The sequence below is a fragment of the Callospermophilus lateralis genome, chromosome 7 (genome assembly GCF_048772815.1).
Source record: "Callospermophilus lateralis isolate mCalLat2 chromosome 7, mCalLat2.hap1, whole genome shotgun sequence".
NCBI lineage: Eukaryota > Metazoa > Chordata > Mammalia > Rodentia > Sciuridae > Callospermophilus > Callospermophilus lateralis.
In genome coordinates this window covers 112,844,687-112,867,990 of record NC_135311.1, presented here as the reverse complement: position 1 = coordinate 112,867,990, position 23,304 = coordinate 112,844,687, and the positions used below count along the sequence as shown (strand labels likewise).

Here is a 23,304-nt window from a genome sequence, read left to right as displayed (position 1 = left end):
TTCACTTGTAAGTAGCATTCATAAAACCACAAACTTCATGCTACTAAAGTCCAATAGCTACCCCTTTGTTAATGCTAGTCAGAACAGAAGCAAGGCCCATTCATTCTTGTGGTGCCTCATTCACCAAACACTTCACATTCCAAATATCACTAATTAATCATGACAGTCTTTCCCACATGGTATAGATACAGTCAGAATTTGTCAACTTAGTGCTCCAGGACACTTTAGTAACTAAAGTTGGCATACAAGATGAAATTTTTCTGCCATTCCTGTGCCTGACTAAATATACACAGACTAAACACATACAGAGCATAGTGACAGCACAAAAGGCAAAAGGAAATTATCTGATCCTGAATGTAATAATAATATCTAAAATTAAGAAACTACAACCCCTGTTGTGTGAAAATAATTAAAAGACCATTTCTCCATAAAATTCATGTTACAAAAAAGATATTTGAAAAAACTCACCTTGTTGACTAAGTGACTGCTCAAAAACTGACTTATAAAGGCTCCGAAATGAGGCACTAAGATCTTCAAAATTATATTCTGAGAAAAGTAGTTGCTTGTCTCGTTCTGGAAGGTTGTATTGTGGCTGCTGCTGAGGAGTTAATGATTGAGAGACTGGTTCTGGATGGTTTGTCACCTAACCAAAAAAAAAAAAAAAAAATATATATATATATATATATATATATAAAAAACTAACTTGGTGGCTTTATATTGCAATTGGTTTGTTACATGACACATTTAACAGAAAACATGAGTGTCAACATTCAACACTGAAATCCAAAAGAAATCAAATGTCTTTTGGACACTCTCTAGCTGGCGGTACCCTTATGGGTAGAGCAAAATCATTAATGCGGATCTTAAAGAACCATAGAAATCTAATACAACTTCCACATTCAAAGAAAAAGGGGGGAAAATGATGCCAAAGATGATACAAATATAATGAGTTAAGAGCTGAAACCTTCCATTTCTGTAGAATTATCTTGATTTCTACAGAAACAATTTGGTGTCAAATTCTATTACACTATGAAGCTACTAACATTTCCTTCATTTATACAACTATTCTTTAAGAAAATAAACTCAAATACCATGAGTACTGTGAGCAGATGTGTGGCATTGCCCAAAAAAGCATGGAGCTTTAATATGCCTAACTCTTCATTTCTAAAAGAATTTTTATTTTTAATGAAATTGAAGGTAAATAAGAAATGAAGAAATAAAAAACAAAGGAGGTACTGGGAACTGGCTCAGTGGTAAAGCAGGCTGTGAATGGGAATCTTATTTAGGACATGGCTCCACCATTGGCCCCTGGTGACCTTATCAGTCACCATGAACACCATATGGGCACTGTACAATGGGAGGACGACTTAAACCTTAGGGGAACAGCTTAATTACCTTGGAACATGAGATAACAAGCGGTCTTACAGAGCAAATTCTCATTTGCTCTCCTGTCTTGTGTGAAGTGACCACGGGGCAGCTTTGCATCTTTCTCATCTGTCTCCCAGGAAAGGTACAGCTATCTGTTCTTCCACTATAGAGTGACTCAGTACTTTCTGTAGTCTGTCATTTCTATTTACTGGTTTTGTGTGGTTGTGTGGGATGCAGGGAACTGATACTATGATGATCTGGCTTACATGATGATGACTACATATTGTATATTACTTACACAGATTCATTATATACTTAGAGTAAGTCTTGCATAGACTTCAAACAGTCTATATAAGTAATAAAACCGCCTCATTCCATGAGGATTCACTATCTTTACAGGTTTAATTTGTACACCTGTGACAAACCCAAGGAGCAGCAGCCACTACCACTCTTTCTTAAGGATTACCTAACCACTTGACATCTTGTTATTAAATGAAAATATAGTCGACAATGTCTACCTTTCAATAGGGAAGCTTAACCCATTTAAAAACCCATTTAACAAGTATAACAGACTTGTTAGTTTTCACTTTTGTCACCTAGTTCTATAAATGTTCTGTAATGTTTTCCTTTTATTGTATTTTGTGATATTGGACTCTGTATACTTAGATTTCTATTCATCTCAAGTTTTTTTGTACTTAACAATTTAAAATCATTAAATTTTTGCTTAGTTTGCATCAATGCTCCAAATGTTCTTTTTTCTATCATGACGCCATCAGGACTAAGTCTTTAAATTAATTCATTTTGGGTGGGTACAATTTGTTATTCCAAATCTACACCCTCAAAACTGTACAGTACTCCATTATCTGCTAACACTTAGGAGAACTGAAGATAAGCCTGATTTGTGTTTCTTTATATGTAACTTTTTCTTCTGTCAGGATATTTATAGGAATGATTACTTTTCAAATTTTTAAGTTTGCCACAATGTATATAAATACAAATTTTTTCCTACTAATTTTTCTTAGAACTCAAGATCTCTTACTGAAAACTGACTCTGTACGACCTTTTTGGGTTTCTTCAGCACGGACACTTAAGATTCTAGTTTTCCATATTTATTGTCTTCTTTTACATATTTTTATTCCCTTTTCTGTTTCTTCTGCATTCTGAGAATAATATTTTTCCAAAACACTTAAGGTAATTTTGAAGAGTAAAATTTATTTTTTCTTACATTTAATGTGAACTTTAATTCTGCTGAGTTTTTGTTTCCCTTGCATTATTTTCCTATCTCAAGTCCCTCCTTTTACATATTTCCTAATGTACTCAGTTTGGAACAAGGAATTATTTGGTGAGATGGAAGTTATACTGATGAACAATGTAGTGTGCAATTCTTACGCTTCATTCTCTGTCCAACTGTAAGGATAGTAGTAGATGTTTGCAAAGAAATATCAGATAATCCAATGATCATGTAATAGGTAACAAATTAGCACACTGGCATTACTTATACACAGGTATAAGGTTCCTTTATAGCATTGTTTTTTTCCCCCCAAAGAAAAATGAGAATATCATCAACTATGATTCACTACAGTATATTTTTTCCCCATTCTAATTGCTTTTTGTTTAGGCACAGAACAGATAAAGTGTTTAATACAGCACAACCATCCACATATTTCTTTCTAACTCAGTAAAATACAAGTACCAAATTAAAATATTACCAAAGTAGAGATCTGCTATACTTATTAAATTAATAAACTGATTAGTGAAAAAGATGTTTCTTTGTTTTTTGGTTTTTCTTTTTTGCATTTTAATTAAATTTGGTTTCGTTCAAGCACTAAATGATTATCCAAAAAGAAGCCAACCTCACTGAGACTTACCGGTGTATAACTATGCACACTCCCAACACTGTTCAAATTAACAGATGCCAAACTCTGGTCTGAGAGACTGTTGTTAAGGCTACTGCGTGGGCTATCACTACCATCCTGATCAGTATTGTACAATGTTACCTGGAATGAAAAGAAGAGCATCAACTGAATAAATAGTTCCTACAATAAAAAGTACTTTTACAGCAATTCTACAAAAAACACAATTGAGCAGGCATGTGGCAAGGAGATAAAACATCAGTGGTCTTCCCTATTAATCAAATTCCATGCTTCTCATTTTTAACTCCATATTCTTCATGAAATAATTTGCTCAATACTCTTCAACTAAAGGTCATGTCTGTCTAGAAGTACATAAATTCAATTTACCAGGCAAAATTTATTAACAACACAAAAACCTAATTAATAATTAACAAAAATTATGCCTATAATAAGATTATAGATTTTTACTGTTAAACATTTCTATAATGTACACATTTATTTTTGTTTAAACTTTAAACTCACTGTTCTATCAAAATCTTAGGCATGAAAAACACCAAACAAACAAAAAAAACTCTAGGATTTAAAAAAAAGAATCATACACACCAGTGTTGATGGTATTACAAATTAGAAATAATGTCCAATATACACATAAAACCATAAATATGCGATCTAATTTTAAAAAATAATATGCTAATGTACACATTAGATGTGAACGACTGGATGTTAAATTCTTAACAATGGTTAACTGGCAGGGGCTGGGAACTGCTGTAGACTTTTGTCATTGATAAGGTATATTAGTACAGTTCTTCAGTTTATCTATAATAATCATTGTAGTTTTCAATTAGAAAGAAAGCTAACAGAAAACTAGCCATACATGTCCTTCAAGGTTCTGTTCAGATGCTAATCTCCACTTTTCCTTCTAATACTTACTCTTCCACAAGAACAACTGATAAATTTGCCTCTATGTTCTAACTAATTTGTAGCAAATTTTTATCTGCCACTAGACTATTACCTTCTTGAAATCTCCATAAATAACTGAAAACAACATACAGCTTTCTGCTCTATACGCAGTTATTTACTAGTAAATTTTAATAAATCTAACTGTCTGGCTTAATAGAAAACAGTGAGATTTTCAAATTTAGCAACTAATTTAATTGATCATCCTCTCTGTGCTGAAAACAGGGTTATGCTCAATGTTCATTAACATTTGCCAAAAAAAGAAAAAGAAAAGCTGAACACATGAAAAACTAGGTACATATATCTCTATACTGAAGGCAAAAACCAAACTGTCCCACATTCACATGTGCTAGAAATAAATGTCTAGGGAAAAAAAGAAAAAAATAATAAAGAAAATTCGGGCCAAGATTTTTCTGGAGAATAACTACAGTATAAATTTCACAAAACAAACCCTATAGAACCCTATGAATAATTTAAAAGCTATAAAACATTAACAACAAATTTCAAACATCCCATGGTCATTTTCTCAGCTGCTCATTCTCTCCTATTCATGCTCAGTACCTACCACTCAAGCCAGAAATACTTCATCATTTTGGACAACTCCTTTTGTTTTACTTGGATAGAACATAAACATTTTTTCAATATAAAAAGAGTAAATTGCACAAATTATTTTATTTTTTGCAAGATGTATATCCCACACAATCACTACCAGATCAAAGTAAAGACTAGTACTTCTCAAACTTTGATCTCCTACCTCTTTCTTCAGTCTTAAAAATTAAGGAGCCAAGGGGGTTTTGTTCATATTAATACATCTATCAGAAACTGGAGTATCTGAAAGTATAACTTTAAAAATTCTCAATTAATTCATGTAAAAAAAATTACAAGACCAATTTACATGTTAATATGAACATATGTTCCCCAATAAATAAGTAAAATGCAAAGAGTAGAACTGTTTTACATCTTTATAAATCTAACTGTCTGGCTTAATAGAAAACAGTGAGATTCTCGTAGCTGCTTCCACATTTAATCTGTTCCAGAGTATTGTTTGAGTGGAAGTACAGAAAGAAAACTTGGTAAAGAGAGGAATGTTTTAATCAACTTTACATATAACTGTGGATACCCTCCCTTGATACTCCCAACACACAACAAATGTTTGTTTTGGCAGTACTGGGGCTTCACATTGAGCTACATCTCTAGTCCTTTTTAATTTTCATTTGAGACAGGGTCTCACTAAGTTGCCAAGCTGGCCTCAAACTTGCAATCCTCCTGCTTCAGCCTCCTGAGTCACTGGGATTACAAGTATGGCTACTACATGGCTCAAGTGGCAATTTTTAAAAGATAAACTGCAATGTGCAATATGAAACCATGGCGATAAATTTTTTATGCTCTGTTCCATTAAAATACACTGTTCTGCTTGTACTCTGAATGGACCATTTATCCATGCATATTTTTTATTTATTTTTTATTCTAATTTGTTATATATGACAGCAGAATGCATTACAATTCATGTTACACATATAGAGCACAATTTTTCATATCTCTGGTTGTATACACAGTACATGCACACCATTCATGTCTTCATACATGTTATCCATGCATAATTTTATAACATCATATATTGGTCATTTTAAAAATAATGATTTGCCAAATTATGTAGACCTTCCCTATGTTGATGTATTTCATCTTACAACATCAAAAATTAGACTTCTTAACATCATCCCAATCTCATTAGAAAAATCTTTTTAAAAACTAGGAATCAGGGGCTGGGGTTGTGGCTTAGAGGTAGAGTGCTTGCCTAGCATGTGTGAGGCACTGTGTCTGATCCTCAGCACCACATAAAAATAAAATAAAGGTGTGTCTACCTACAACTAAAAAATGTTAAAAAAAAAAAAAACTGGGAATCAAACTCACTGTAGTGAATATGTCTCCCCAAATTCTCTCCCCCCACACCCCAAAAGCTCAAATTTTACCACAGGAAACAGACATGATCAACTGTTTTCCTTGAAATGACCAGACTCACTTTGTTCATTTTCAAGAAAGTATCTGACAAAGTATTCAAATTAAGTAATCATTGTCAGTTGTTCTTTCAAGTAAAAATAGTGATCTATGAACTCACTAGGCAGTTGAGCTTCCAACTCAAATCTCAAAAATGCTTTTTAAGAAAAGCAACCAATGCATGCCAGTATGTAGTAGAAATGCTTCTTGCATCCTCCCATGTCATCCCATGGTATACTAAAAAGATGTGAACTCAAAGGCTACAACTTAATAAAACTACTTTTACAGGGCTGGGGTTGTAGCTCAGCGGTAGAGCACTCACCTAGCATGCGTGCACCCTGGGTTCGATCCTCAGCACCACATAAGAATAAATAAAAGTATTGTGTCCAGCTATAACTAAAAACTAAATATTAAAAAAAAAACTACTTTTCCAAAGTAAAGTGAGCGTATTTTTTAAAAACTCAGTGTACAGCAGTAAAGAATACAATGACTATATAGTTACATGTTATTGCCTTGATGGATGCCTAAAATGCCATCAGGTGTACACACCATCTCTTTTGCCACAGCAATAAAAATGCAAATACAAAGAAAAAGACAAATAAAATATCTTTTACTAAGAAAACAATTTTGATCTCATGGAATCCCTATAAAGGTCTTGGTTATCCATACATCCACAGACCAATCAAAGTCTGAGAATTGCTGACACACTACAGTACCAGCAGTCCAGAGCCCTACTTGTGCACTCTCACAATCATTCTTCAAAGTTAACTGATGATCCTTCCACATTTCCTGTTCTAGATAACTGCTATGTGGACTTCTATCATTACTGTTAGGATTTCCTGTTTTGGGCTATCTATAAGTGGAATCATATATTGTGTGATTTTCTTTTCACAAAGTCTTGTTTTTCACTGCATTAATATCTGTTCTTAATCTTTACAATTTCTATTGTTTTAAATGAACTTAGGGGTGGAGCTAGTTATGTCTCTAGACACACTGACATCATGTGCAACTTTATTTGCAGTTTATACACTACAAAAATGCTCTACCACTGAGATACATCCTCAGTCCTCCCCACTTTTTTTTTTTTAAAGACAGAATTTTTTAATATTTATTTTTCAGTTTTCGGTGGACACAACATCTTTATTTTATCTTTATGTGGTGCTGAGGATCAAACCCAGTGTGCCGCGCATGCCAGGTGAGCGCTTTACCGCTTGAGCCACATTCCCATCCCCCTCCTCACTTTTTTGACTGAGATACTTAGAGTTTCTTATTTATCTTTCTTTCCTCATATTTTAATGTCACTTAAAGACTTCATTTTTTCTCTACTTTGTTGTAAGGGTGATTATTTCTATGTCTTTGTTCCAAGGATAGAAGCTACACCCTCAGTCCCATCCATCTTTCCTTAAAAATTATTGTTTTATGGGGGGTGGGGTCTAATTGAGAACTTCATTATTTTATTGTTTATATTTAGGTCTTAAATCCACCTGAAATTGATTTTATACACAATATGTGCTTGTAGTTTTATTTTTCCCCATTGATATAGCACCACTTAATTCTGCTCTGGGTCTCTTCTTATGCCAATACCACACTTAACAATAGTTTTCTGCATGAAAATTATACATCTATTTAGTTATACCTCCTTTGTTTTACCTCAGTAATTTTTAGTTTTCTATAAAGTTCATCCTCAGTACTTAATGTTTTTGAATTGCTAACATAAATGCTACCTTCTAAATTTTATTTTCTGTCTGTGGTTAGTACGACTGATTCCTAAAATCAAATAGTGATCGTCTAACAAGAATCCTTGCTAAATTTATTTATTAAGGCTCTAAGGCTCTATCTATAGATATCTTTTTAAAAATTATTTTTATCAATGCATTGTAATTATACATTATAGTTGGATTCACTGTTACAGATTTGTACCTGCACATAACAACAACAATTAAAAAAAAAAAAAAAACTAGGCAATTTCATTCCACACTACCTCCCTTTCTTCTCCCTGTTCCTTTTCATCTACTCCACTGGTCTCCCTTCTATTTTCATGAAACGTTCCCCACTACACACACCTTGACACCCCATTCCTTTTCCCTTTAGCTTCCACATATGAGAGAAAACCATGACTCTTAACTTCCTGAAGAAGTTTGAGTTTGGCTTATTTCACTTCACATAATGCTCTCAAATTCCATCCATTTTTCTGCAAATGGACATAATTTCAGTCTTCTTTATGGCTAAATAAAACTCCATGATATATATGTTTAATATTAACATAGTTTTCATAATAAAATAACTCTTTACTTTTAGTAATATGTCTTTTTTTCATTTAAAATATATCTCATAAACATCACATAGTTAAGAGTCTTTTAATTTGGCCTGATAATCTTTTAAATTGAGTATTTAATGTATTTACATTTAATATACTTCCTAATGTAATTAGATTTAAATATTATTTGTCTTTCTTTGTTCCCATTGTTTCCTTCTCTTCCTACTTTTGGATTAGCTAAGGATTTATTATTTTTTTTTATTAGTACTTGTATATTCTTTTAGTTGTTGTTTTTTTTTAAGTAATCCAGAGCAATGGTTTGTAAGGTGTGAAATTATAATCAACAATTTATGACATCACAGAAGTTCTGGATGGTGTTATCTTCCGCCAAAACAAAATTCAGTTTTTTTTCTTGCAAGAATATTCAACTATCATTCTAAAACAGTTGAAACTACTCTATTTTTGTATGCTGCTACAGAACAAAACCTCTGTCCTGACATCTTGAAAACCTAGAGTATTTACCATGGTACTGTCCTTCTGGCAAGACCACGAATTACAAGGAAATTTGCAGGGCTTATCTCAATGTGTTCACCTTTTCAAAGATCCTGGTCCCTGAAATAACTATAAAGTTGTCTTGGTCCCAATGTCTCCTTCCTCTTTTTTATCATGTGCATGACTTGTGTGTGTGTGTGTGTGGGGGGGGGGGGGTTGTATTTTATAGATAGGCAGAAAGGTTTTTCTGATACTAGCTACTCTGTATCTAAAAGGAGATGTCCAAAAATCCATCCCCTTTGACACTACTTTATTGCCTCAAAAAATCTCAGCATTACTACTTTCTAACTGCTTCCTAATAACCACCTATTAGAAATTTCTGATTTCAATCAGACCACTTCACCAGAATTTCTCCAGGCTAGTTGGCCAGAATAGATATGATATTTAAAAGGACAAATTTCTAGGCCTTTTTCATAAGAATAGCGTAAAACTTGGTAAGACAGCATTGAAATTCTGGTATTACCACCAGCAGCAGGGGGGAAAAAAAAGCCCTTCCTAAGTGATTGTGATGTGATGTGATCATTACATAGACTGTCATGTGGGAAAAACCATTACTCTATACATCATCTGCCAGTTTCTTTCCTAAATTGGAAATCTGATTATGTCACTCTGATTATCTGTAAACCTGTCTTCTGTTTATTCATTTTACCAACAAAAAGATTCTATGCATACTACATTACTACAATGGTGTAAATTTGTATGGTATTTGTATTTATGTGTTTGTTGAGCAAGTGAAAGAAAAAGAAAAATAATGCAAGTGCCAGCGAAAGCCAAGACAGAAGAAAGTGTGTGTGAAAGCCAGTGGAGGAAAGTGAGAGTAAGACTGACAATGTGTGAGCGTGAGTATGAGATATGGCTTTAAGAAATTCATTTCTGGTTGGAGAGGAAATACATTCATAAACTAAATTATTTCATGAACTTCCCAGACCTTTTTAGAGTTTTAAGGTATGAGATTAAAATATTACCTTGTAAAGAGTTAAATACTATTTGAAAGAAGAGACATTAGTATCCCACTACCTATCTAATGACCTGGCACAAAGTTTTAACCCTTGCATCACAAAAAATGCAGCAGACTACCATATACTGTTTCTGGGTATGTTCCTAGACCTCAATACATAAATATAGATTGACCACTGTTCCAATGAGCCCTATAAGGTTGCCCAACTATTTATTATATACTAGAGTCTGCTAACTCCCCAGAATTTGACTCTTTTTTTCAACCACATATGAGGAGATGTAACTAAAGTTTTGAAACAAACTGATCCAATAAAATGCTTGCTCAAATATTCTAACAACAGAAACTAGCAGAGTCAAGAACTTAAATTAGTATATAACTTCCCAATAAGCACATTCCAATTTCTCCAGAGAAATATTTTCTTTTAATTTGTGCATACCGTAAAACATTCTGGATTCGGTTTTAAAGCTGCATGTACAGGGTAAACAAAGCTACACCACCTTAAAACTCTATTGTCATTATAAAAGCAAATTAAATGTATTATTCAAGGACATTTAAAAAATGTTTAAAAAATGAAATTACTTTGTTAGTCACAGTGTTGATTGCCAGAGTTGGAGAGGCACTTCCCGAAATAATACACTCCATTCCCAAAGAATCTGAATCTATGCTATATGGAGTTGAGGCCTAAAATATAAGAACAAAATAAATAATTATTATCTCATATATCCAGCAATTTTAACACAATTTGAAGGGATTTCATCAATTCTCCAACATCCGGTTCTGTGCTTTGTTTCTGAAAAATAAGCTACTGAAATGTCTTCTGTTTTATTTTAGTATGCTACTGATCTGATAACACAAAGTCCATTATTACAGCTCTTCTCTAACAACTCTTCTAATGGGCTACAGGATAGGCTGCCAAAAACTATAAACAAACTTCTGTAATGGAGACTGCTAATGGTTCTCTTTTCATTCTTTCCTTTTCCCTTTTAGTGATAAAATTCTAGTTATCTTCTCATGGCTACCCAGTTAGAGACTACCTTCTCCAGATTCATTTGCAGCTAGCTGTGGGCCATGTAACTAAGGTGTAATCAATGGGATGTGAGCAAGAGTGACGTGTGCAACTTCTGCAACACATCTTTGCAAGGGACTTGTTTGTCCTGCGGTCTCTTATTCCCTTTCACTGCAAACTAGAGTAGAGATGGTAATGATAGTCTTGCTTAACCATAAAGCTGAAAATTCCCTGAGAAACACTAGAAAAACACGATTAGAAAGAATCTGGACATCTGAATAACCTTGTGGAACAAGAGTTGTACATCCTTCCAACCCGACCTATCAGCTTAGAATTTGGCCCGAGAGAGAAATCTCGGGTATTATTTTATTGTTCTTACTTTGTGGTTAAGAGTAACTGAAAATATTCTAAATATAAAAGTTCATGTACATTATTTATAAAGATCACATCCTGTCAAAAGTAATACAGAAGGTTTTCTACATCTAGAATTTTGAATTTATAAACATTATGACAATTCATCTCTTATCTGCAAGACACTTTGATTACCTTAGTGAGTCCTCAAAAGTTCAATTTCAATGGTGAAATTAAAGAATAGCAAAGATAAATAACATGTGGCTATGATGTCAATCTCTTATGAATTATCTCTCTGGCAAAATGTACTTATCTTACACATGATACCACCTGGATATGCATTTTAAAAAGATGAAATGGGCTGGGAGTGTAGCTCAGTAGTAGAGTGCTTTCTAGTATGCATGAGCCCTGGATTCCATCCCCAGCACTAGACCAAAAGAAGAAAGATTATAATGAAAGAGCAAGAGAACAATTTTACAGAGACACATTTCAAAGATTAATCACTAAATTCCTCAGCATGAATTTCTTTCATCAGATATCAACAAACTTGATAATGAGCAGGGAACATGATTGAAATGAAAAAGAAGGAAAAAGATGCAAGAGTCCAGCATGAAGGTGCTGGGTATTCATTTAAGAATCAAGTGAAAATGGAAAGGGATTAAAAAATATAAATGGAAGAACCACAAAAATAACTAGGTCTTTGCTTCAATTTTAGTGCCCACCAACTTAGTTATATCTAAATTAACACAGCAGATTACATTTTTTTTGAAAGAGAGAGAGAGAGAGAGAGAGAGAGAGAGAGAGACAGAGAGAATTTAATATTTATTTTTTAGTTTTTGGCACAACATCTTTGTTTGTATGTGGTGCTGAGTATCGAACCTGGGCCGCACGCATGCCAGGCAAGCACACTGCCTCTTGAGCCACATCCCCAGCCCAGCAGATTACTTTAGAAAGCTGCAAATCTTGCGTTCCCCTAACTCAACTGAGTCATCTTAGTCCAAAGTACTGGTTCACTAATTCTCATTCTCCCCCACTGATAGAAAGAGAGAAGCCTGTACTTGGTGATTTCATGCAAATTATTCTATGTTTATGCTTGTTTTCTCACCTATACAAGGATTGTGCCATTTCCTTTAGAGGTTTGTTGCAACCATTAATTATATGATTTATGAAAAGTACCTGAAATACACAATAAATGCTAGTTACTATGATAACCACTAGGATTACAGATGCCAGAATGTGCAAAGGAATACTCAATGGTGATTAATGAAAAAGAAGACAACTTTAGTATGAGGCACAATATTAGTATGAGGCACAGTATTCCCAAACAGATTTGTGGCTTCAGCTATTAGAAATTAGATAGTAAATTTTAAAAAATCCTTTAATTAATATTCTTTCACTTGTATTCCCAGCAACTTGGGAGACTGAAGTAGAAAGATTCCAAGCCGGCCAGCTTCTGCAAGTTAGCGAAACCTCCAAATAAAAAATAAAAAGGGCTGGGGATGCAGCTGAGTTGTAACGTACCCCTGGGTTAAATCCCCAACTTAAAAAAAAATTTTTTTTTTGGATTTATTTTTATCATAGGTGCACTGATTCTGTTATGAACAGGCAACAAGTAGTCTGATGAATAAAGCCAGTGGGTCTAGGCATCCCAAAATGTACTAAAACCATAAAACCAAATTCAGTATCAATGAATCTAATCTGGGTGGCACCAGTCCAGTTTGTAAAAGGTATCTTTTGTCGTCGTGTCAAGTTCCACTTCCAATAAAGCAGTATGATACCCATATAGACCAAACTTCTGTAATTAACAAATACAAACTATAGTGGGGAGGAAAAAAACAGTTATCTAAGGATTCTGAGGAAATAAAGTAGGCAGACTGTGGAGAGAAGCCAGAATTTGGAGAGATCAACATGTGTATGAATTTCCCATTTTGATACAGTTTGGTCCCAATGTTGGGTACTAGAAGCATGGACAGATAATGCTGGCAAGGGGAACCAGAGAAAAGAGACCAGGTCAACTGCCAGCCACCAAACAAAGCAGGAAATCCCATAAGAAATAAAGTCAAAAGAGATCCCACAATCCTGGGTGTGAAACACTACAAACTTCTCAAGCTGACCCCTGAATCATGCATATACAGATTAGGATCAAATCAGAAGCCTAAAGAATCGAATTCAAATTGGAATCCCTACCCATAGAAGGTGAGAGTGAGAACTTACAGTCTGAGTTGAGCTTAACAAAATAAAATTTTGGCTCAAAATAAAATTTAAAAGGATTGGGGATGCCCAGTCTCCAGAACCAAAAGAAACAATGTTTTCCTCTCACATTTAAAAAACTCATGTTTGATTATTTAAGGCAAAAGTTATAAATGCTATCCTTTGAGATTTATGATGTGTGCAGATTTAATACATATTACGATTATGGGGAATGGTGAGGGAATGACTGGAAGATTTCTACATATTTTATGAAGTGATAAAATAATAACTGAATAGACTGCAAAGCATAGGGATATATGTTGAAATCCTTAGCCAAAACATAAATTAAAATAGAACCAAATAATTTAAGACAGAAAAGAGAGAGATAAACTGAAACACAGAGGTCATCAGAAAACATAAGGTTGATCTATATCAACCCTATCAGTTACATGTTAAATGTTTAACAATACTGTGCTAATGAAAAAGCAGAGATTGTCAGAAAGAGCTTTAAAAAAAAAAAAGGTAGGCTCAGTTAAATGTGGCCTGTGTGTGTCATACCCTCAGATACAGAGGAGAAGCAGCCATGGGAGGGAAAGGAAAACTGTCTCTATTCCAGTTGATATAATTATTTATATAGAATAATTCCAGGGCATCTTCAAGCAACTATTGGAACTAATAAGATCAAATATATAAAGTTAATAGATAAAAATTGATTTATACACTGGCACAAGCAATTAGAAAATGTACTTTAAAATCAATTCATAATAACTCAACAGAAAACAAAATATTCAGGGTTAAATCTAACTGGAAATAGGTAAGTCCCCACAATAAAAAAAAAATTTTTTTAAATCTGAGAAAATTAATTGAAATTAATTAAAATAAATAAGAACTAATTAATGGAGTGACATAACATATTCATGGATTAGAAAAAATATTAAGTGAAATTTTCCCTAGATCAAGGACTAAGGACTAGAGTAGAGGAAACTTTGGGGGCGGGGGGGTGATAAAAATGTTCATTTGACATTGGTGTTAATTTCAAAATTGTATAGATGTCAAAACTCTTCAAACTTAAACTTTAACATGCAGTTAATTGTACATGAACTATCCCCCTCAATAGTGTTGTAAAAAAAGTTCTTCCCATTCATTAAAATGAGCCCTCATGAAACTTCTTGATCTACATCTTTAACTGGATAGGATTTCTCCATCTTAAAAATCCTCAGTTAATTCTATCTATACATATCATCTTGGAGGCCACATGCAGTGTCTCCCATGTAATGTTACATATGTTTATTCAACTAAAATATTTATTCAGTTCTATAGCTAAGAGTAGAAATGCAGACTGCCTTCCTTTCTCTACTTGCTCACATCACTTCCTTTAACTTTAATCTTTACTTTCTCAGGCTCAACTGAGAAACTGAGTCATAAAAAAATAACATGGCAACAATCTCAGATATATAGCCAGATGCAGATGATCCTGCCAACTCTTCTCTATTTACCCATCAGTCTTCCAGCTATCACCCTGATTAAACTTATAATCAGCTTTGAATAACAGCACAGGATTTCATTTTTTATTGCTTCTGGTGATCAAACCCAGGGCTGGGCAAGCACTCTATCTCTAACCTACATCTCCAGACCCACAATTTAGCTCTTAACTTCAGGAAAAATTAATGTGCATTTCCTTCATCTCTGTATCAAGGAAAGATAAAGATAATAGCAGATTAAATGTTTTTTCAAAGGCCATGTTTGGGAGAGTAAGTTCATATATAACTATGTGGACTTTTATTCTTCCCCCTCACATACATTGCAGTCATAGGGGGCTCTTTGTAGTTTCTCACCATCTCAGAACTGCTGCACCTAAAAGACTGAAGGAGGATTCTCTCCCAGACCTATGTAACTGATGGTTCACTGATACAGGAAGCGATGCCCTCAAAAGCTAAATATCTTATTCTAAATTATAACATACAACTTAAAAAATGGGTTGGGCTGGAGATGTGGCTCAAGCGGTAGCGTGCTCGCCTGGCATGTGCGGGGCACTGGTTTCGATCCTCAGCACCACATAAAAATAAAAAAATAACCATGGTGAGAGCTGCGACTTCTCCCTACAACCCTCTCCTCAACCAGCTCCATCCCAGGAGAAGCCTACCTTGGTTCCTGATCTGATCACCACAGTCTGAGTAAGTGTGCCTCTGCTGGACTTAAAGCCTAAGGCTTGAGACTTTTGATCTGACATTTGAGCTTAGCATGCAGAGGGAGTGTCTGTCATGGGCCTGTCATGATTAAGTGTGTTTGCAGTGCTTAGAATTAATCTAGAATTTTTTGCTGTGAATTGATTATGTCTATTGCAATGTCTAGCATTAAGGGTTGTCATTTTCTTGATTAAGAACCTATAGAGTGAAGTTGTATCAAATAATTTGAGTGAATAAAGCATTGACTAGGGCAAAAAATAAATAAATAAATAAATAAATAAAGATGTTGTGTCCACCGAAAACTAAAAAATAAATATTAAAAAATTCTCTTTCGGGCTGGGGATGTGGCTCAAGCGGTAGCACGCTCGCCTGGCATGCGTGCGGCCCGGGTTCGATCCTCAGCACCACATACAAAAAACAAAGATGTTGTGTTAGCCGAAAACTAAAAAATAAAATATTAAAAAAAAAAAAATTCTCTTTCTCTCTCTCTTAAAAAAAAGGGGGAGGGGTCTCCTGGGCTGGAGGTGTAGCTTAGTGGTAGCGCTGAGTGTATGTAAGGCTCTGCATTTAATCCCCAGCACGTGCACACACACACACACACACACACCCCCATTAGGTTTTATAGAAGATGGCTGGATTATATATCTGCTTCTGCATTTAATCTACAGCAAAATCACAGGTCACACAGTCTATAGAACCCATCTAAGATAATGAGTGAAAAAGACAAAGAATATTTTAATATTATTATGAATATAGTTTGACCTCATGTACTCCCTGAAATAGCATCACATACTGAGAACCACTGCTTTAGCATAATATATTTCTTTTTTTTTTTTTTAATATTTATTTTTTAGTTCTCGGTGGACACAACATCTTTGTCTGTATGTGGTGCTGAAGATCGAACCCGGGCCACACGCATGCCAGGTGAGCGCGCTACCGCTTGAGCCACATCCCCAGCCCAGCATAATATATTTCTTTTTTTTTTTTTTTTTTTAAAGATAGAGTGAGAGAGGGAGAGAGAGAGAGAATTTTAATATTTATTTTTTAGTATTCAGCGGACACAACATCTCTGTATGTGGTATGTGGTGCTGAGGATCGAACCCGGGCCGCACGCATGGCAGACGAGCGCGCTACCACTTGAGCCACATCCCCAGCCTGCATAATATATTTCTATAAGCAAAGAATAACATTAGAAAATAGCCAAGATATAATTTAAGTTTTAAAAAAAGAAGAAGAAGAAGGTGGGGCAAGTTAAAGAATCAACACAGAAGAATATGATTCTTTGATTACCAACATGATAAAAGAGAAAATGCACAGGTAACTTTCAAGCACTCATTCTTTCAAGTCTTTTTTTTTTTTAAGTTGTAGATGAACACAATACCTTTATTTTATTTACTTATGTTGTGCTGAGGATGGAACCCAGTGCCTCACACATGCAAGGTAAGAGCTCTACCACTGAGCTACAATCCCAGCTCCTCAAGTCATTTCTTTAACAAAAAAAATACCCAGGACCCAGGTTTCTTTTTCTACTCTTTTAAGCAGCTTCCAATAGACAAAGCCCCTTTTATTAATGCATACATAACATAACCTTTGGTTGAACTGAACAAGACCAAATTAAAAAGCAACATAGGCCAAAGAAGATATTTGTTAATATAAAACAAATTAATAAAGAAAGAAAAAAATGAAAATTAAAAATTATTGCCTTGGGCTAGGATTGTGGCTCAGTGGTAGAGTGCTTGCCTAGCACGAATGAGGCACTGGGTTGGATTCTTAGCACTGCAGATAAATAAACAAAATAAAGTTCATTGACAACCAAAAAAAATTTTTTTTTAATTACTGCCTTTTTTTTTTTTACTCCATGGCCAGCCATAATGACCTGTCAGTTCCTTATATTCTGTCCCTTTCAAACATTCCCAATAATTTTCATCTATTTCTGTTTATCCATCAGGCCTCTACTGAAACATCACTTCAAGGAAACTTTTCCTGACTTTTAGATCTAAGTCACGCCTTTTTGCTGTGTGGTCCCAAGGTTCTCAAGAACATTATCTTTAGGATGACCAAATAACTTACCATTCAAATGTTATTTTGAAAATGAATGAGGAGGGCTGGGGATGTGGCTCAGTGGTAAAGCACCCCTAGGTTCAATCCTCAGTACCAAAGAAAAGAAAATGAATGAAGAACTAACAATTATGCTTAGAAAACAAGCTACGTTATGGAATATACTGCCATCTTACCATATCAATTTATCCTCTCTGCTTGAGTGGGACCTTTAAGAATAAAGCATACTGGTCTGTCTGTTCTCTGAGACTTAGTTTAATGCAAAAGATATACTCAGTTCTATGAATGACATGAATTTTTATAGTGCAAATTAACTTGAAAAAAAAAAACTTATCTGGAAAAAAAATCAACTGTACTCCCTCCCAAATCCTAATACTGTTCTATACCCCATAGCCCTGTCATGATTTATTTACTATCCATGACTTACTCTCCCCTAATCACCCCTGCCCCAGTCTATACTCTTCAATCAGAAGATAAATTGAACAGAAAAGGTCCATTTTGTTCATTGCTGTTTCCTTGGGACCTAGAAGGGTACCCATGTATGGTAGGCACTTGACACTTAATACATGTGCTCTAAATGAATGCTGCCCTCTCTAGTTGCTCTGCCTATCTCCACCTGAAAGTCAAGCCACATAACCCATGAAGCCTTCTTAGTCCCAGGAAGAAAAGAAAAAAAATCTCTCTTCTTCTACACAGGATAATATTTCATACCTTTCTTATAATACCTTCTATACTTTACCCTTCTGCTAAAATTATCTGTCTTGTCTTGTTCTTCTTGGTATGTATCTTAGTATAATAGCTGGCCTGTAATATCTACAAAGTCTGTAAAATTAAACTGATAACATATTACAATGATGGATATATATATATCTGGATATATATATATATGTATATATATGTATCTATCTATCTATCTGGTACCCACTAATTTTCTAAAGAACTCTCTTATTCATATAGTTTATACCCTTAGCCCACGCCACTATCACTGCAACCCCTTCTACTCAGTATCTTCCCCTTGCAATGAGTATTTTGTGAAGAGGAAGTATCTTTTAAAAACTGTTTTGATTCATTTTTTAACACCACAGATTGTGAAATCAAAGCAACATTCTTGATCTTATTCATTTTAGGCTTTCTTTCTCCCCACTCCCTGTACTGGGGATTGAACCTAGGGTCTCATACACACTAGGCAATACTCTGCTGTGTTGTGCTATACTGATCTTAAATTCTGCCTCAGCTTCCTGAACAACTGAGATTCTGTACCTTCAGGCTTTCTACTGGAATCTCTCTACTCTTAAATATATACACACTATCTTAAGTTTTTCATTATAAAATGACTTCCAATATGTCCATCTGTATTTCTTACTTACAAGTCAATCATGCATTTTGTTTTTTCCAAGTGGAATGCCTTTATTATTGTCTATGAAAAAAGTTCACCTCTACATCAATACTAAAGCCTCATTTCTCTTCCCAGAGGCCCTCATAGGCAGCATTGTCTATTTTGAGTCACTTTAGTTATCAGTAGTTGGCCTGACAAATTATTTAGTACTTTTTTTGTCATTTATAATCACATTTATGTTACTTGATCATGTGTTCATATTAAATGTGGGAAATTTATATGCACATATAAAATGAAATGTGATTCAGTGTTATGGGTTTCAGCCTAACAAATGCTAGTGGTAACTGTAAACAGCATAGACTGTGAAGGCAAACTACCTGAGTTCAAATTCTGGCTTTGGTATTAATTATTAGTACAGGAGAATAAGTTAACATTCATGGTTCATCAGTGTCATCATTTTTAAAATTAATTACTATATATTAATAAGTATCTGACACAGAAACTCAATGTTATGAATTCTACCCTCTTATTTTATGTGAGGGTACTGAAGCTTCCAATCATTAACTAAAACCGCCAAAAGTCATAAGAAATGGCAACTTCTAAAGCTAAAAGAAAAATACAGAACTTCTAGTTGAAAAATCCCTTGTGTTACCACTTTATTCAATATTTTCTCAATATTTTAAAAAATACTGCAACTTTATCCATTATTTTAAGATCTTCAGGACCATTGTGTGATTTTAAAAAAAATTAAGATGATGAAAGAAAAGGGAGAAAGGAAGAGAAACATTTAAATACTTAAGAAAAGAAGGAAGAAATATTACAATAAAAGATAGTAAATGGTCTGATAACCATGAAAATGAAGGGAAATCAGAGAAGTGCTCTGGAGAAGGATGTTAAGAATATCAGACTAGAGGCTGGGGTTATAACTCAGTGGAAGAACTTGCCTAGCATGTGTGAGGCACTGGGTTCGATTCTCAGCACCACATATAAATAAATACAAAAGCTTATTTCTGGGGCTGGGGTTATAGCTCAGTGGTAGAGTGCTTGCCTAGCAGGTGTGAGACACCGAGTTTAATCCTTAGCCCCATATAAACGTAAATAAAATAAAGGTCATTGACTACTAAAAAAAAATTTTTTTTAAAGCTTATTTATCTTCAAAATAAAAAGTGTATGAGACATTTAATTTATTTACATAGAATTTTGATATTTACACATGGACAAAGGAATCGCATTCACAGAAATTTAGCGAAGAACTTTTAGGGTTGTTAATTTCTTTACCACCTACATTCAAAAGTCCTTTTATCCTTTAAAAGTTTTCAACATATGGGTCATGGTCAGTTTGGGGGAAAACTTTACATCTCTAAAGATCATGTTAAGAATCATTCTTATTTGACTGGAATAAACATTTCCTTAGTAAAACTTTAAAAAATGTAAACTGTCCTAACAAAAATCTTACATATTATATAACCTTTTTACCACCCCTACCCCCAAATCTCTAAGTGGAAAAGAAAATATAGACACATCTGTTTATTGGGGCAGGAAATTATGTTTTTGTAAAATAACTATCTTCCAGAATAAGTGTTAAACAGTATCTGTCTTACTGATTTTATGTACTTCACTTACAGCTGACCTCTTTGGATAGTTGTTGGTGAGAGATATATATGTATATATACATACTACAGTAATGTAGCCACATTAATGTTTACAGCAGCAGAATTCAAAATTTGCAAAGGTCATAAGAAATAGCAACTTTTAAAGCTAAAAGAAAAATATAGTTTAATTGTGGATCCAACCTAGATACCCTTCAGTAGATGAATGGATACAGAAAATGTGGTGTGTATATATATACACAAAGAAATATTACTCAGCATTAAAGGAAAATAAAATCATGGCATTTGCAGGTAAATGTATGGAACTGGAGAATATAATGCTAAGTGAAGTCAGCCAATCCTAAAAAACCAAATGCCAAATGTCTTCTCTGATAAAAGGATGCTGATTCATAATGGAGGGGGGCAGTTGTGGGAGGAAGAGATGAACTTCAGATAGAGCAAAGGGGAAGGAGGGGAAGGGAGCAGGAATGGGGATAGGAAAGATGGTAGAATGAGACAGACATCATTACCCTAATACATGTATGAAAACATGAATGGTGTGACTCTACTTTGTGTACAACCAGAGACATGAAAAACTGTGCTCTCAATAGCTAAACTGTGGAGCCAACCTAGATGTCCTTCAATGGATGAATGGGTAAAAAAGAACGTGGCATTTATATACAATGGAATATTACTCCGCAATAACAAAGAATAAGAGCATGGCATTTGCAGGAAAATGGATGGCATTAGAGAAGATTATGCTAAATGAAGTTAGCCAATCCCCCCCACCAAAAAAACCCCAAATGCCAAATGTCTTCTCTGATATAGGGGGGGTTATATCAAAGAAGATATATATAAGATATTATAACTCAAAATGGGTTAGGAGGGAGAGCAAGGGAGGAAGATTACCTCTAGATAGGGAATAGGGGTGGGAGGAAAAGGGAGGGAGAAGGGGAATAGCATGGATGGTAGAAGGAGACCCTCATTATTATACAAATACATGTATGAAGATGTGAATTTGGTGTCAACATACTTTATATACAGAGATATGATAAATTGTGGTATAAAGGTGTATTAAGAATTGAAATGCAAAAAAAACCCTGTACTCTTATTTGTGTGATATGAATTGAACTGCATTCTGCTGTCATATGTAACAAATTAGAATTAAAAAAATTTTAAATAAAGAGTCTTCAAAAAAGGGGAGGAAAGAACTCTCAGAAATAAACAAGGATTTCTCTAAAAAGTGTTAAACAAGTGTAACAGAATAAAAGGCAGGCTTCATATCCAAAAAGAAAACGCACAGTTGTCAACTCAACCACCAATTCCCACTTCCAAAAAATTTAAGTTTCAGAAATCTTCAGAAGAAGAGATAAATAATAGAAAAGACCACAAATCCTTAGCCCTTCAACTTATACATCCAAGTTGTTTTGTAATGCTGTGGGTTAAATAAAAAAATAAAAATGAGGATTTTTTCCTCTCTTTCCTTCAAGTTCTGGCAACAGAAGCTAAATGTTTTGTACTTCACAGTTCTAAAACAAGTCCAAGTGGTAAGTCTGCTTCAAAAGGCAGAGGCATGAAGGTAGGAACTGAGCTTTGTTCCCTCTCAAACCACAACACACTGAGCACATCAATATCTCAGTCTTGAAACTGTTCAGATCTGTTACCAGAAGACTATATCACTAATTTTAAACTTCAACCTCTTAATCTTTGGTTGTGTAAAGCCAAAAATTATGACCTAAGAACTCTCACCTTTAATTCCATATAGATTGATAATTAATTGACTTACTGAATTTCCTCTGCTGGCTTCAAAAATGCTACCCCAACTAAGCCCCATTTCTGCAGTACCTCAGGGGCTCTTATGATTACAATATTAACTCTGTCTAAGGTCCTTGCCTTTGAGACTCAGAAGCCATTCCTTTATGAAGAAAAGGCACAGATTTATTTGATCAAACATTTACTCAGTTTCCTTCATCTTACTATTCTCTCTGCAAACACTTTCTGATACCCAATATAAACTGAGAAAAACACAAAAATCAGTGACACAAATATAAATATATACATATACATATAATTTTACTAAAGCCCTTAAAAGGGCATTAGTCCAATGAAAAAGACATATAGAAACAAAAAATTTCCATAAAGTATGAGAAATACTAGAAGAAAACTTTATAAAAATTCGTCAGAACACAAAAAATTAAGAAAAAGCTTCACGAAGTGGTAAACACTTGGAATGGATCTAAAGAAGAGTAATATAAAGTACGGGGATGTTTTTATTGAGATGTTGGCTGGGATTGTGGCTCAGCAATAGATCACTTGCCTACCACATTGGAGGCACTGGGTTTGATCCTCAGCACCACATAAAAATAAAAAACAAAGAGGTATTGTGTCCATTTACAACTAATATATTATATATAATATTTAAAAAGGGGGGTGTGGGAAAAGTTAAAGGGTAAAGTAAATGTATGATGGCAGCTAAAAGGATGACTAAAATATAACCAAGAATATCAACGATAGTTTCTTTTCTCCTTTATTCCAGCAAATTAATTTTAACTTGAATTCACAAGTAAGAATTATCTTACAAACAACAAACACACAGGCAGAGATTTTGTGTACAAAGTGACTATTACATGGATGCTAGCAGGAAAAAG

General features: G+C 34.3%; 1 protein-coding gene across 2 annotated transcripts in view; it reads right to left on the bottom strand.

The window, feature by feature from the left end:
- Foxj3 (forkhead box J3) overlaps positions 1-23,304 on the bottom strand; it is a 113,834-nt gene that overhangs the window by 15,221 nt on the left and 75,309 nt on the right. The window contains exons 6-8 of one of the 2 annotated variants that reach the window (XM_076860628.2): positions 10,520-10,621; positions 3,237-3,365; positions 469-643 (exon numbers count right to left, since the gene is read on the bottom strand). In XM_076860628.2, the coding sequence (XP_076716743.1) occupies positions 469-643; positions 3,237-3,365; positions 10,520-10,621 (406 nt within the window). The remainder of the gene's footprint in view (positions 1-468; positions 644-3,236; positions 3,366-10,519; positions 10,622-23,304) is intronic. The other variant, XM_076860629.2, reaches the window with a different exon arrangement.